Source organism: Aedes aegypti, chromosome 2 (genome assembly GCF_002204515.2).
Source record: "Aedes aegypti strain LVP_AGWG chromosome 2, AaegL5.0 Primary Assembly, whole genome shotgun sequence".
In the NCBI taxonomy this organism is placed as follows: Eukaryota; Metazoa; Arthropoda; class Insecta; order Diptera; family Culicidae; genus Aedes; species Aedes aegypti.
This window is the reverse complement of record NC_035108.1, coordinates 376,396,859-376,413,664: the sequence shown is the minus strand read 5'-3', so window position 1 is coordinate 376,413,664 and position 16,806 is coordinate 376,396,859. Positions and strand designations below refer to the sequence as shown.

General features: G+C 36.7%; 1 protein-coding gene across 4 annotated transcripts in view; it reads right to left on the bottom strand.

Annotated features, from left to right (window-relative positions):
* Positions 1 to 16,806, bottom strand: part of LOC5572463 (protein tyrosine phosphatase type IVA 1) — a 197,343-nt gene that overhangs the window by 14,485 nt on the left and 166,052 nt on the right. For 3 of the 4 annotated variants that reach the window (XM_021846793.1, XM_001660360.2, XM_001660359.2), the window contains 2 exons: positions 11,595 to 11,961; positions 2,752 to 3,638 (listed from right to left, as the gene is read on the bottom strand). In XM_021846793.1, the coding sequence (XP_021702485.1) occupies positions 2,752 to 2,874 (123 nt within the window). In that variant the 5' untranslated portion in view covers positions 2,875 to 3,638; positions 11,595 to 11,961. The remainder of the gene's footprint in view (positions 1 to 2,751; positions 3,639 to 11,594; positions 11,962 to 16,806) is intronic. The other variant, XM_021846792.1, reaches the window with a different exon arrangement.

Below are 16,806 nucleotides of genomic sequence, written 5' to 3'. Positions count from 1 at the left end.
TTTGCAGAATGTTTATTTGGATAGGTTAGCGTATAAACCAGGTTGCTATGACGGTGTTTACGTCAACTCATCCATATAATTGTTCATTAAACTCACTGATTGAACGGATGAAACGACGTATGCGTTTGTAGATGACAAAAGTAAGAAATAAATTAAAAAAGTCTTCCCCAGTCAACTTTTGAATTTCAATTCTTACCAAATGCACAAATTTTTGATCGAAATTGTTGAAAGGTTCAAATATGCAGCTTGGAAAACAAAAACGCATTTTCGAAGCAAAGATATTGCTGGTAGGTACGTCGACCATGCAAACATGGGCAGTAGAGTGATGCAAATTTCGAAATTTTTGCTCCCCTATGCTTAAACGGTTAAAATTATGGTAAAAAGCATCCTCCCAAAATTTGAAATGTTTTGGAAGAAATTTGACTGTGCACACGCCATTTGAAGTTTATATGGAGATTACTATGGAAAACGCCATCCTTTTGTGTTCAGTCCTCTATCTCTTCGTCATAATATTTTATGGAAAAGTGAACTCACTCTTCTCATGTGAAATTCTTCCAGCTACAACTTTGCCGAAGACCACATTTTGATTGGACGTCAGGAAAATTTGTTATTCATCATCATAAAGTGGGTTTGCCTTCAGTAAGCTTCACCAACTATTCGGTAGGCAACAGTGGTGCTCCTGGCGGGAAGAATAGATCAAAGTAATCCAGGCTACTATGTTCTACACTACAGCAAAAAAGCAGTGTTGCTCTCAAAGTAATTGAATGATCATTTCAGCATGGTTTAGACTTTGGAATCAAGAATAACAAATTATCCTTACGTCCCAACAAAATTTGGTCTTCGGCAAAGTTGTAGCTGGAAAGATTTTACATCGGAAGAGTGTGTTCGTTTTTTCATATATTATTATGACGAGCAGTTAGAGGACTGAACACAAAAGGTTTGGCTTTTCCATAGTAATTTCCATATAAACTTCAAATGGCGTGTGCACAACCAATTTTTTTCCAAATCACTTCAAATTTTGGGAGAATGATTTTCGTCATTATTGACACCGTTTAAGCATAGGGGAGCAAAAACTTCAAAATTTGCATCAGTATAATGGGCAGTATATACAGTCTTACCTACTCTAAAACAGATCATAAGTTTCTGAAACATATTCAGTATAAAAATTTATTTGAAAAAATGTACGAAAAAACATTGGAGGAATGTTATTTTGTTTATAAATTTACTTAGTGTCAAATATGTCTGCTATTGAATTGTCCAAATGTACTCATTTACATCTGAACAACGCAATGAAGAACTTGAGCAGTCATACGTTACATTAATATTCAGTGGGACTGAGATTTTGCTCAGATTGTGCGAATATGAAGAAGATTTAGTTTTAGTTGTATGTTTGAACTTTGGAAGGTGTACGAATATGGAATTGGATCAATTTAAGACCAAAACCAATACGAAAGTACACTCCCGTGCAAATGTTTTGGCTCACCCCCTCAAAAACATACGAAAGTGTTTTGTCCATGTCTCTGTGATTACACGTCCAATTGGAACTCTCTATGGCGCATTCGAAAGACATTGCGTTATTCTTATTTAGTAGGTATTTCGACATCAACATTTTTGAAAATTTGTATACTAAATGTTAACTTAAAGCTATTATATTTTTCAAAAATCAAACTTAAAAAATATGGCTTATTTTCTCATAATTAGAACTGTAATTTTATATCTTACACAAATTTGGCGCAAAAATCCAAAAACTTTTTAATTTTCATATAATAGCTCAAGTAATCTTGCAAAAAACTGGGCTCACCCCTTAGAATAATGTTTGTGTCCAAAGTTTGGGTTCAAATGCAAATCATTTTTGCTAATATCTTTGCTGGTTTTCGACCAATTTCAATAGTCTATGGCATAGTTGAACGTGAATCATGGGGCGACCCTAATTGGTATGAGATTTCACAGAATTTTTGTGTTCCAAGGAAGTTCTAGTGAACCCAAACTTTTGCAAAATACATAAAAATTTTGCACGATAACTGAATGACTATTTTATTATAATTAAATAGTTTTCAGATATTTACGGATCTAAAGACGCACAAATTTAAATTTTGGTCAATCCAATGCTCAGAAAACTTTTGAATGGGAGTGTAAATGAAAACAATTCTCGCGTAACTTTTCAAAACGTCCTAAGTAACAAATATAAACAAATCGATATTCTCATTACAAAGCATTCGTTTTGCACCACTTAACACCACCATAGAACACTCATATTGATACGTATAGTATAAAATAATCTATTGAAAACTTGAAAAAATGACCAAAGTTCAAATATGCATAGCTTATTTACCAACGCCGAACAATAGATGTCGCATATGACCTTCATCATTGATGAAGTATTTTGAAGTCGATTTATTATTCAATAGTTTTTTATCTGCTTGATATGAAAGCAGTGTGTTGTACGAATATGAATTTGAATCACTGTAGCTTAGTTGGTTAAGCCACACCGTAGACATGCCCTATATCAACTGCAGCGATTGAGGTTAAAATTTAAAAAATAAACTTAGAACGAGCCAGATATATGAAGTCTTAAAACTCTTCGCAGACCGCACAAAATGAAGCCATGGGTCGGATGTAGCCCGCGGGCCTTACATTGGGCAACCCTGTGCGTCGCAAAGTGCGCGTTATCTGATCAAATATTTATTGCGATAGGGTTTTTTGTATCAAAACCTATAGTCAGAGGAATCGATGATCGCAGCCCCCACTCACCTGGATGTAGCACTGGATGGTGTTGTCCGCGGGACGGTCGGTTATCAGGAACTTCATGCCCTTGAATTCGATCCGGGCCGGCGCTGGTCTGATGTCCTTCTGGCGCATGATGACGGTTGTCATTAAACGGTGTCCGCTGGATCGGAAGGAAGTTTTTTGCGGTCTTTTCGCCTTATAGGGTTATCGCAATTGGTGCTCCTGACGAAACTCGGATGCCAATTGGGCTTGCCTCTGCTTTCCGCGTGTAGTACGTTTGTGTGTGTGTTGTAGGTTTTAGATTAGACGAAAACTGAATTAAGAAAATCAAACTGTAGCTTGACGTTCGTGTTCAAATAGAAGCACTAGTTGTAATATTGGTAGAAGTACACTAGAAACACTTGCTAATCGAGACGGTATTGACGGCGATCTGCTTGCTTTACGATAGATAAAATCACTTGTTGACTCTTCTTGCACAAATCAGAGATGGTTGCTTCTCGCTTCCTATTCTTCTTCTCCGCGATTCACCGATATTTAAAATCAAGTTCTTAAAAAAAAACGAACAATTATGATGTATACTATATCACAAATTAATAGATTATTTCGATTTTTTCTCTCTATTCCCACGTATCAACGGCGCAGATCTTGACGATCGGGCTTTCTACGACGTATTGCCCTCGGTTCGTTCTCTCGGGGATATATCTCCTGATGATAACACTACTGTTGCTGCCTCTTATCGCGCGCGTTTCGGTTTTTGATAGGCGCTCTTCTTGCTCTGCTCGTGGGCAAACAACAGAAAGACACCACTCCGGAGATGATTCAGCTTGGCTTTGCGTGCCCTTGGACCTGGTGTACAAGCCGGTCACACTCACTGCGGCGTTTGCAGGGTATGTTCAATTTGGAATAATTACCTGTAAATAGATAGAGAAACGGTAGAGATGTAGAGAGAGTCAGCGAGTGGTTGGGCGGTGAATGAGTTATTACTGTTTGTTTGCACGGTGAAATGGTATTGACAGATCTCCGGAATAGCGGAATGAAGGAACGTGAGCGATTGTTACTTGTCGTAAGTACGGACGATGACGAGCGTTTGGATGTTGATGACAATGTACTACATTGAATATAATAGAAGGAAATTGGCGTGGGTACGAACGAAGTTGAGGTTGAAGTAGCCGGCAATGGGTAGATAGATTTTAAGATAATCTGGTAGCGAGGTCAGAACAATTGGGATTTTTTTTCTACGTATTGCTTAAATTCTACCAAAGACCTAATTGCGGTCAAGGTTATTGGTTGAAATTTACTACCCATTTTACAACATGTCTGGATTATGTTATACTAGAATGGAGACATAAACGAATTATAAAGCTTTGATCACTAGGAGCCGGACCCTATTCTTGGCACTTTTGATTTTTCTCGGCAGTGGGATTTTTTGAAAGCTCATGAGCTTATAATTGGCTACAATATGCGTCGTATTGAATTTCAGACAATTCAGCCGAGGAAAACCACCCATGCCAAAGTGAATCATGGAAGTGCCCAAGTAGCTCGGAACCCTACTAGATGAATTCAAGTCGAAACATAAATGAGACGCGTTAACCGGATTCCGTCATTCTAATCTTTAGATGGAAGTTCCACAAATAGCTAAGTACTTTCAATCAAACTTGGCAAATATATCAAATGAACAATTCCCAAAACTAAAGCTTTGATTATACAATGTGTGCAATACACGAACATTTGTGCATGTAGCACGAATGTTTGCGCGGACTGGGTAATACATGCACTAACTACTAGCAAACACTTTGTAGGAACAAACACTTTGCATTCAACCATTTTGGTCCGTCGCGACTGTAGAAAGTTGTGTAGTTAGGAAAGGAAAGCAAATTAGCTTCAAGAAAATCGCTAAATGAAATACTTTAAGGACTTTTACTACTACATTACTAGCTTTACAAATCCTCCAGAGATTTACCTTAAAGATTATCTAGAGAAATGTTCTGGGCTTCAAAAAATACCTTCGGAGATCTTTCCAAGGAATCTCTAGAAATTCTTCCAAAAATTCCATCATGAATTCCTCCAGAAATTTCATCAGAAATAATCCCGAGAATTCTATCAGAGATTCCTTCAAGATTTTTCCAAAAATTCCTTCCATGAAGAAATTTTAGGAGAAATCCGTAGATATATTTCAAGAAAAATACTTGGAAGGATTCCAAGAGTAATCGCAAGAAAAAAAAAAAGAAATCCCTGTAGGATTTTATGGAGGAATCTCTAGAGGAAATTCTGGAAGAATTCTTGTAGGAATCTTTGGTTAAATCTCTGGAAAAATCCCTGGAGAAACTCTTGCCGCAGTTTTTGGAGGGATACCCGGGAAAATCTCTGGAGGAGTTACTGAAAAAAAAAAATCCCTAGAACAACTGCTGGAGCAACCACAAAAAAGGTTTACTGGAGAAATCTTTGGTGGAATTCCTGAAGAAACTGCTGGAAAAATCTTCCTCCCCTTGGTTATGCGACCTTGCCGCAATGGGAGGGCATAATCCATTAGCCCATATGATGGAAACCAAAGGCGTAACCTGTAGTGGTGGTATCACATTTTGGCATTTTTTGCTTAAAGCCGCGTCATAATTCATATGGCATAGACGCAATAATATCTCGGATGTGATCCAACGGACATTCTGCGTCGTTGATAGAATTGATGCCCATTTCAAATAATTAATCTATTCGAAGTGGACATTAATACTATTGGCGACGATTAGTTTGCCTTTTGCTAACCAGAATGATCCGTAGCCACTCTTACTATTGGTTAGCTAGACATATTGTTATCATATATGACGAAATAAGCGACAATCTTATTTTAATATGGTTTTCACATTGCCATAACAAGGAATACCTCTTTTGTAACAATGGTATAAACAATCTAATTCCAGTTTCATTTTCGCAAAATTTGTAATTAGATAGTAGGCGTTGAGAAGCATTGCATTTGCCACCGAAAAGTGAATCTTAGAGGAGACTTTAATAAAAGCCTAAGGTAACTTGCTAGTTTCGAAAAATTGTTGAATAGACAAGGAAAGTGATTTTTTTCTTTAAGGATATATGCACGTAATGACCAATAAATACTTTTAACAACAATACACGAAATGAACTAGAACTACTACTAAACAGTCTAATTTTGTTGAGACTTGACGATAACTGACATTTAACGATCAACGCTCCGTCATCGTAATCATCGTCATCATCGAAACTTCAAAAGCAGTTTTTCTGTTCAAAACTATAAATTATTCGATGAAAATGTGTTCACTGTGTTTCGGTTGGAGATTAGAATACAGTGAACACATTTTCATGTAAATTTTCTTCATTTTGAACGAAAAAACTGCTTATGAAAATTCAGAAATCAATGATGGATCCTGCCCCCTTAAGACTCTAATCTTACGTAAAAGACATGAGTAATCAAAATAGGACTAAAATGACAAATTATTCAAAACCATTTCGACTAGACAGTATTAGTAATGACACTACTATTTCAAACAAATTCTGATGGAGCTGCTGATTTTCACAATGCTTCCTTTTCTCAGAAGCAAGGGAATATGGGTATTTTTCAAAAACTACCACGTCACAATACTAATAAAAAACTCCATAGCCTGGGCTCCATAGCCTAGTACGTCTGAGTATTGGTCCTGGTAGAGGGGAAACTTGGCAAAAGCCAGACCGAGGGTTCAGCCTTGACAAGTTAAGCTGTCAGGCAGCTCCAACTGAATACCATACAAAAAAAAAAGAAACTGCTGGAAAAATCTTAGAAAGATTACCTGGATAAATTGCTGAAGGAATCCTTGGAGACATAGAGTCATCTTTGAAGAAATTCCTGGAGCATCCTTGGACAAACTTATGGAAGAATTACTGTAGAGATTTTGCTGGAGAAATTTATGTCTATATTTTTCTGGAAAAATCCCCGGAATAACCCTTGGACGTACTGCCAAATTTATGCAGGAATAATGTCTGGCTTTTTTCTGGAGGAATCACCTCTTGAAAATAAGGTTGTAATTGAAAGATTTTCTAAGGAAATCTCTAAACATTTTTTTGTAGAAATTTCTTGCTTTTTTAAGAATTTCTGAAAAAATAGATACTGTAGAGATTTGTAGAATATTATGAATAAAAAAACAACCTACTAAGTTACAATACAACGTTAGCCGGGTCAGCGAGCCAAAAATAAAATCCCAGGAGGTTTTTTTGTGAAAGTCCTCAATAAACTTCTTGAGAAATATTTAAAGAGATCTGAATGATTTCCTAGAAAACCCTCCTTGCAGGAATTATTAAGGGATAATTTGGGAGAATAACTAATAAATGCCAATTGGAAGAGTATCGAAAGAATTCCTAAAACAGTCCCTTTTAAATTTCCAAACTATGAAATAAATGAAAATTTGGAGGAGTTCGTAGAGAAATCTCTGGAGACATTTTTTCAATAACATTTCAATGAATATTTGTAAAAGTTTTTGAAACGAGCTTTCTGAAAACTATATTAAGTTAAGAGCGTTTCCAAATAAAACCCATGAAGCATTCCAGAAGAAAGCCATAGAAAGCAAAGAATCCTTATCCAAAGTTTTTAATGAAGAAATGTTCCTACAATTTTCAGAGCGAGCAAAGGCGCTTAAACCAAGACTCTAGTACTAGGACATGAGGAGGAAATGCGTATGTCCCAGCCCAAGAGAACAACAATGGAGAGTGTATTATTTCTCTTAGCATCGCCACTCCCAACGATTTTACCTATAACACTGAATCGAAACGATTGGCACTGCTGTCCTAGTTTGTTCCTTTCTTGAATTGAAAATATTTTGGCTATCACTTTATTCATGCGTGAATAATCTGATCGTCATTTTTGTTCAATTATCTTCAACCCCAAAATATGCATACTGGGTATGGCCATCTTAATATTTGTATAATATCGCTGATATTCTGCAAATGGAGTGCTTTACAAAGGCTCAAGCTGTCCGATTCGTTTTTCGCGCGCTCGAAGTTATTTTTTTTTTCGATTAGCGCTTCATTCACGCGCATCCGGAGTGATTTTACATCCCCCATTAACAGTCAAGGATGGGATATCAACTAGTGAGCTCGTTTTATGTTTTATTTGTATCATGTCATGGAATTTATCCAATGAATCCAGGGATTACTCCAGACATTCTTTCAGGGATTCTTCAAGCGGTATTATTGGTATTCTTTTCTTCAAGAAATTCTTCAAGAGAATACTCAAAGGATATAGGTTTTTGCCGTGATGACCCCAAAGATTTCTTCAGGAACTCCTCCAAGAATAACTCCAGATATATGATCCAGTAATTCCTCTATAGATTCCTCCAAGAATATTTACCACCTCTAGGAATCCTACTAGAAATTGCTCTAGGAATTATCCCAGAGAAACCTCCAGGGAAATCACTACAGTAATTATTACCTGATTTTTTTTCCAGGGGAATTTTTTCAGAAAAAATACCAATTTCCTGTAAGTTTCAATTGAGGAACTCAATTGTAGGACCCTTTGGTATGATTCTTTAAAAAACCGTTCGAACAGTTTTTGGAGGATCTCATGTAAAGATTTTTCTGAAGTTATCTCTGGAGCAAGTTTTACAATTTTTGCTGGAAATATCTCTGAAGGAATGCCTGGAGGAGTCTCTGGAGATATTTCTGTAGGAATTTCGATTAATTGCTAAAGGCATCCCTGTAGGATCTCTGGAGGAATCTCTGGAGTAAAGGAATGGGGCCCTATCGGAACTGATATATAAAACTATGGTTGCGATCGAAAGTTTTTTTTTAGAAGAATCTCTAGATAAATTGTTGTAGAAATTCCTGATAATAGTCTTGGGGCCCAGATAGCCGTAGCGGTAAACGCGCAGCTATTCAGCAAGACCAAGCTGAGATTCGTGGGTTCGAATCCCACCGGTCGAAGATCTTTTCGGGTTAGAAATTTTCTCGACTCCCAGGGCATAGAGTATCTTCGTACCTGCCACACGATATACAAAAGTAAATATGGTCAATTGGCAAAGAAAGCTCTCAGTTAATAACTGTGGAAGTGCTCATAAGAACACTAAGCTAAGAAGCAGGCTTGGTCCCAGTGGGGACGTAACGCCAGAAAGAATAAGTCTTGGAGGAATACCTGGAGAAATCCAAGAACCAATATCTGAAAGAATTTGTGGAGTAATCACTTGAGACATTACAGCAGAAAGCTCTGAGTTATTTCAAAATAAATCACCGAAGGGATCACTAGAAAAATCACAAAGGAATCCTTGAAAGCATTCCTGGAGGAATCCCAGGAGGTTTTCTTGAAGCCCCATCTGACCCGTTCCCAAAACTGCGATTGCGGTTAAATTTTTAAATTAATTAGAATAAAATATCTCTTTACTTGTGGGTGAAATCTATGAATTTTGATTCATGGAATGATATCGATTGATTTATTACCTCTATAAAAATGTTAATGCATTTGTAGAGGAAAGCATGAGGAGAGTTCTGGAAACAAATTCTTGAAGAAAATCTCCCAAAGAACCCAAAGACATTTTTAACGAAACTATTCAAAAAAGCCTAAGAACTTGAAAGCCTTCAATATTCAAATTTTAAATTGTTTGGTCCAGTTTAATTGATAATTATAAACTGTTTTATTAGTGAACTTTATAATACCTTCATAAATAAATAAAAAGAAATAGGAATATTTCCAGGAACAAGTTACAGGCTTTCTTTAAAAAAATAGTTCTTCATATTCCTTCTAAAGAAGATTTTTAAGGAAAAGAATTCAGATTTTTCTCGGGTTTTACTAGTAGTTAACTCAAAATTAAAAACAACCAAGGAAAACAAAAAAAAACTAAAAACAATCCTGAAGGTTGCTTGTAATTTTCCAGGTAATTCGCTACGAATCCCACCAGATTTTTTTTTAATTAATTTATTGTAGTATTCATCAAGAGTTGTTTCAGGAGTTCTATCTAAATTTCTCCCCTGTTTTCTTTTTTTCTAAAAAAAATCTACGAGGATAGTTCCAGAAATTCATGATGCGTCCTTCCTTGAATTCTTCCTCCAACTTCGATTTATTCATCTAGAAATTAAAAAAAAATCCTTGAGGAATTTTTGGATTGGAAAAATCATCTTATATGTGCCAGAAAACATTGTTTGAGGAATATCAAGAAACTATTGAAAAATCTTCAAGGATTATATAGAACAATTTGTTGGTGAAAGTGGTGAAAGCATTCCTAGTAGTTCTAATGAAACGATTGTGCTACTTTCCCCTGTATGTAGTTTCCCAGAATGTAATTTCCCCGAACGGCAGTTCCCCGAATGTCCCTTTTCCTCAAATGCCATTTCGCCGAATGACCCGTTTCTCCGAGAAATGATGCAGTTGAACAAGGTGCAGGAATAGTCTTCAGTGATAGGGTGGTGAACTAGAAAGAACAATAAGCAGGAAACCAGGAAACTATTTGATCCGTTCGTTTTGGAATTCAAAACAAGTTTTCAGATTATTTTTAAATATTGTTGGATTGTTACTTTTTGTAAGAAAATTGCACAACATTTGCCAGCAATAGACATTATGAAATGTACATTTTTTTTTGTAATTCCAAGAAGAAGAAGGTAAATGCGTAATATTTAGATCCAATAAACAATGCTTGTTGCAAATGGTCGTAAGAACAAATCATCATAGAATTACTTTAATTTATTACGAACAATATTGAACGAAAGCTGTCAATAGTCGATTACAAACACTTGCGATAAACTTAACATTCAATATCGAGCAAAGCTTATTGATCAACAAAGAAAAAGGACCGAAAAGAAACAAAAAAATCAATCACCGTTCATATCATAGCAACAGGTAAGCGTTTCTGGAAATTGTTATCACTGGAATCCTCTTATAAAACGCGATAACGATGTCACACACAAAAAGGAGCGCTTTTTGTGCATTTCAACCTACTCTGCTTAAAGAATTATGTCTATTACGACACACCAAACGATACAATGGGAAAAAGGTCACCTGCCTTCGCGTTGTTTCTAGACGTTTTCTTCTTCTTCTTGGCATCACGTCCTCACTGGAACAGAGCCTGCTCCTCAGCGTAGTGTTCTTATGAGCACTTCCACAGTTTTTAACTAACAGCTTTCTTAGCCAAAGTTGTCATTTTCGAATTCGTATATCGTGTGGCAAGTATGATGATACTCTATGCCCTGGGGAGTCAAGGAAATTTCCATTACGAAAAGATCCTGGACCGACCGGGAATCGAACCCAGACACCTTCAGCATGGCATTGCTTTGTAGCCGTGGACTCTAACTACTCGGCTAAAGAAGGCCCCTATGTTTCTAGACGTGGAGGAAGCGAATGAGTTGTGAATACCCAATCAATGGAAGTTATTATAACCGCAACACTTAAATGAAGCGATGGCGGTGACGTCGGTCGGACACCCAGCGAACGAAAGTGCGCTGGAAGAGATGATTATTAGGGTAGGGCAGTATAATTTCTTGATATACTTGTGGTTCCATTTATGATTTCAAACATTTTTCAACTCGGAGGCGATTATTAATCAAATAGTACTTCAAATCTCAATTGAAATAACTATTGAATAAAATAAAAAAATGGGGCGTTTTGAAAAAAAAAACGACATTTAGAGAAAGGTTAGGGTAAATTTGCAACTTTTTCAACAGATAACCCTAAAGGTTATGCAACCATTGCAATGACATTGAATTTGCTGCTCAAGCGATGGAAACGGTGGGAGGTTCCCACCATTGCAAAACGAAACACCGGAAGCAATGACAAACCAACATTACCATTAGGGGCTTTGCTGGAGCTTCGCAGCACCAGGTTGGCTTCCTTCAAGCTCTAAATTTAGATGTTCAAAATCAAGGACATCGATATGTACCGAATTCATACTTACAATTTGGGGCCAATCCCAGTTGAAATCGGACGAACTACCGTTGTATTCAAAAAATGTGTGCTTCCACTTCCTGTCTATGCTAAACGATAATTTGTTGACGGCGACGATGACGACGATTAGAAAAGATGGTGATGACGATGATGGTTGATACTTGGATGCGATGTACAATTTAGCGCGCAGGATTGTTGCGATTGAATATTTCTCTATCCGCTGCTTTGCTGGTGGCGGTATTCAGATGGATGGTTCAACTGTTCAACTGATATTGAGATGCGCGTCTTTGTGATTTATTTTGTTTGCTCCTGGAAACAATTTTCTGTTCCTGTGGTTGTCGGTTTCTTGAATGATCTCTCAGTTTCCTGATCAGGATCTATAAGAAAGAGAAAATGGAATGGAATGTTTATGATAAAATAAAAACAATACTAGAAAAGTAACAACAATGTAGATTTGATGAGTTGTACCGAATTAGAAGGATTTAGGCTGGAAATCTTGAACTCCAGTAGGGGAATCAAGGTTCCATTTTTCTCAAACATCTTGAAGAGAAAAAGCACATTTTTTTACCTTATGACGACCAAATTGAACGTTTGTTCAAGGTCGTCTTCAAAGATTACGGTGAAATTCACCGTAAGAGCTTAGTGTGTATTTAGTTCACTTTAACCAAATTTATCTAGATAATATTAAAGCTTTAAAAAAGCAATACTTATTTTCGATGTCCGTGTGACATGGGAACAATTCCAGAAACCATGAGAAATTTTTCAGAATCCCACTCAGTGCTCATTTTTCAGTTAATGATCGCTTGCTTAAGAATCATACTTATCAGGTTAATTTCAACCATGCTCATTAACAAGCTGCCGCCGCAGGAAACTCCTATTCCGTCTCTTTAACGGATAATCTCAACAAAATCATCAGTAAATGCACCTACTTCTAGTGAAATGTCTGCCTCTGATATTTTAACGGAACAATTGAATCGAATGATTGATGGTATGTTCAAAACCACCACAATGGCTGAAGCAGTCCAAGTTGGTGTAAAGTTTACTAACAAAATTGTTATCGGGTTACGTTTCTCTAATGGATGCAAATATTATTTTTTTAATTTTAAATTTCAATGCTTGTTCTTTGAATGATAAAGAGGACGAGCTGTTTAACAGCTTATAACATACATAATGCAGTTATTACTGAAACTTTTTTGAATCCTGGATCCAAACTCAAAAAAAGATCCTAATTTTCCTGTTTATCATATTGATTGACTTGATGGGGCATGTGGGGGAGTTGCAATGATTCATAGACGAATTTTTTTTTCGTAGTTTAAAATCAACGGTTTTGAAACTTTGGGTGTTTCAGTTGAAACACAGCTCGGTAAATTTTGAACCGACTGGAATACATGTGAAAAGTATATAGATAGTAATCTTGATGTTATCATTCACAAATAAAACTTGATATTTACAGTGCACGCAGAAAAATACTGTAAGGTTGAATTCAAAAACCCACCTCTAAGAACCAACCATTCTTGTTTGAATTGGATCAATCCATCTGGTGGTTTGTTTTTAAGGCTGGAGTTTTTTATAACAACAAAAGTCTGCGACGAATGAAACATTAATTCTCAATTTTTGTTTCAACAAATTACAATTGTTATTTCAACAATATCATTTTGTTAAATTTAACAAGTTTTAATCATTAATGTCGCCATTTTGCATTTTAGAGATAAACAAAAAAAAATAGATGCGAAATTAATTGCGCAGAAAATTTAAACCGAAGTTTATTTGCGATATCCCGTAGCTTAGTTCCCGGTTTTCAATCGTATTTCAATTTAAATGCGCCATTTTTTCAAGTAATCATGGCAAAAAGCTGACAAAAATGATTTTACTATTTCTGATGGTTATGACGGTGTAAATGCAAAAGGAAGGTAAGCTACAGATTATTAAAACAATTGATTAAATTGCTAGACAAGTCGATTTATTTTAGTTTTGAGCAATTCTCGCTGAAACTAGGCCGCCATCGGCACCCATCGTTAGAATTCCAATTTTATGTCACTGATCGCTAGTTTTCGATTAAACTTAAGGGTGGTCCTTTCTGTTTTCTCAAATTGGTGGACCCCTCGTACGCCAGCTAGCTGAACAGTTTGCGAAAAAGCCCATTTTTTGGTAAATCTTGGGTATTTCTTCACGTGATATGTCTAATATTTCGCTTGGAACACATAGCAAATAGCTATGTTTAAAAATAGAAATATTAGTAGTAGAACGCTAGTGGCGTTATTGTTACAAAACTGATTTTAATTATTGTTACATTAAATTGTGGTTTTTCATAGTTTGTTAAATACTAAGTCGTTGTCTTGGTTTTGTAATTAATCTGACACTTTGAGGCCCGGTACTCACGCTGTCAATTCGTGGCAAACTAGATGTTGGTAACACGAACAGCAGCGACATTAGCATTCTTAGGTTAATGCTTCTACTGTTTAAAACCAACGGTTATAGTTATAAAAGGATATAGCTTTCACTTAAACTTGAAAAAAATTGGGGGCCATTTTGAATTTGGCCATCTTGAATTTTGTTAGAAAAATCGTTTTTTCATCATTAGCGCACCGCTAGTTTTGAATTCTGAGATCACCATCAGAAAGCTGAGGAAAAATTGCGTAAGGTAGGCTACAGAAACTAGGTGAGCAAAGGTATTTACCCTATGATATGAACGATTTTCGAAATCATGTTCTACTATTTTGACGTATATGGCGAGTGTTCATTTTTTGTACAACAAAGAAATTTTTTGTACAACAAAGAAAAGGAGTATTATTTTGAGTGAAAATATCTGGCGGCCATCTTGGATTTTGACGCCATCTAGAAGTAGTAGAATGAGTTTCACCTTGTTAGCACTCAACATGTTGAATTTCAATCAGGTCCGTCGCACTCGGGCTCAGATTGGGTACCACTTCTAGTACTGCATTTGGTCCCTCGGTAGTGCAAAAGGTACCCAAGTTTGACACATCGCAGTACAATTTTCACGGCATTCTAGATTACCCTATGAGCCATTAAATCTTGAGCAACTGCAAGGGACATGGAGGTCTTTAATTTGTCTTTGTTTCAATGCTACCGTTACACTTACTCTTCTTCTTATTCTTCTTTTTCCTAACGTTACGTCTCTACTGGAACAGAGCCAGCCCCTCAGCTTAATTAGCAAAAATTTTCAATTAGGATTTTTAACGCTTATTTGCTTTGAATGATTCTTCTGCATATTTTGAAAGATAGCATTATTTCTTTCACTTATTTGGTGTAAAACCATTGATAGAAAAGAACAATTAGTTGAACAACTTAGATAAGATAAGAAAGATAGAATCTGATTGTTTTTTTTAACGGAGGCCTCATAATTCAACATGATGGGCGCTGAGATGGTACAAAATCACACAATTGCTAAAAACCAAGATGGTGTCGAAATCCAAGATGGCCGCCAGATGCTCACCTAGTTTCGTTTGCCAACCTTACGCAATTTTTCCTCAGCTTTCTGATGGAGATCTTAGAATTCAAAACTAGCGGTGCGCTAATGGTGAACAATTTTTCTAACAAAATTCAAGATGGCGGCCAAATTCAAAATGGCCGCCAAATTTTTTTCAAGTTTAAATGAAAGCTATATCCTTTCTCTATACGATAACACTAAGTTTGCTATGTGTTCCATACGAAATATGAGACATATCACGTGAAGAAATACCCAAGATTTATAAAAAAATGGGCGTTTTCGCAAACTGTTCAGCTAGCTGGCGTTCGAGGGGACCACCAATTTGAGAAAACAGAAAGGACCACCCTTAAGTTTTATCGAAAACTAGCGATCAGTGACTTAAAATTGGAATTCTAACGATGGGTGTCGATGGCGGCCTGGTTTCAGCGAGAATTGCTCTTTTGTATCATTTCAGAATTCCTTAAATTGTTTCGGACCAGCAGCTCAGCAGTGGCGATGGAATCGGACTAGATCATGAATCATAGGTTGTAATTCTAAACTACAATTCAATAATCAAATATTATCAGGAAAGCTACTTGTTCAGTAAATTAACCTTTCGGTTGTCGTGCGTACTTTTATAACGCCAGGTTTTGCTAATATCCCAGGAGTTTGACCACTTAGAAAGATGACGTCTTCGGCAAAATTGTTCAGTAGCTCAAGGCCTCTCATTATTTTAGCCAATATATTCGGAATTTTGCCACTAGTCGGCGCTAGTGAGTATGAAACTTTTGGTTTGACTGGTCTGAAGCCCTTGAATACATGAAATAGTGGTAGCAAACAGTATTTTTCAAAAAGGGACAGACAAAATCGGGTCAGTACTGAATTGACTATTGTATTGCTGACTTAGCCTGTTCGATATCTTTGCAGACAATCAACTCGTTTGATATTGATGATATTTTTTCCCCTGACTTCAAGTGAAATACCCTGACTTTCCTTGATTTTCCAGGTCAAAAATTGAATTCCCTGACATTCTCTGACTTTTCAGGTTTTTCCTGGTAGTCGACACCCTGTGTCTATATCTAAGTATCCGTCATATAATGATCTAATGGATGTTTTAGAGTGATTCGATGTACAGTAAAACCTCCATGAGTCGATATTGAAGGGACCATCGACTCATGGAAGTATCGAGCAATGGAACAGCAATCCTTCGGAAAGCTGCTTCTGGGGACCATCATAGTAACCATGAAATTTCGTTTTTAGTATGGTTCCATGAGTCGATATCGAGTCATGGAACATCGATTCATGGAGGTATCACTGTATTTACAATTGAGTTTCCTGTTTCGACTGCCTTAGGTACCTCACGTTGGTCCTATTTTGAAACTAAAGGTAAAGGTCACGACAGACACAAAACAAGGCAGTCTCCTTACTTGTGTAAAGATCGAATTTGATTGTAAACATGTGACGTAATTCCTATCGTAGCATCTGGTTCACTAGATTAATTTTTCAACAAATTTGTTCGATAGGAATGACGTCGTCAAGTAGCTGTCATTTTACGGAATATACAACCTTCTTCTTCTTTCTGGCGTTATGTCCAACTGGGACAAAGCCTGCTTCTCAGATTAGTGTTCTTATGAGCACTTCCACAGTTATTAACTGAGAGCTTTCTTTGCCGATTGACCATTTTCGCATGTGTATATCGTGTGGCAGGTACGAGGATACTCTATGCCCTGGGAATCGAGAAAATTTTGTTTATGAAAAGATCCTCGACCAGCGGGATTCGAACCTACGACCCTCA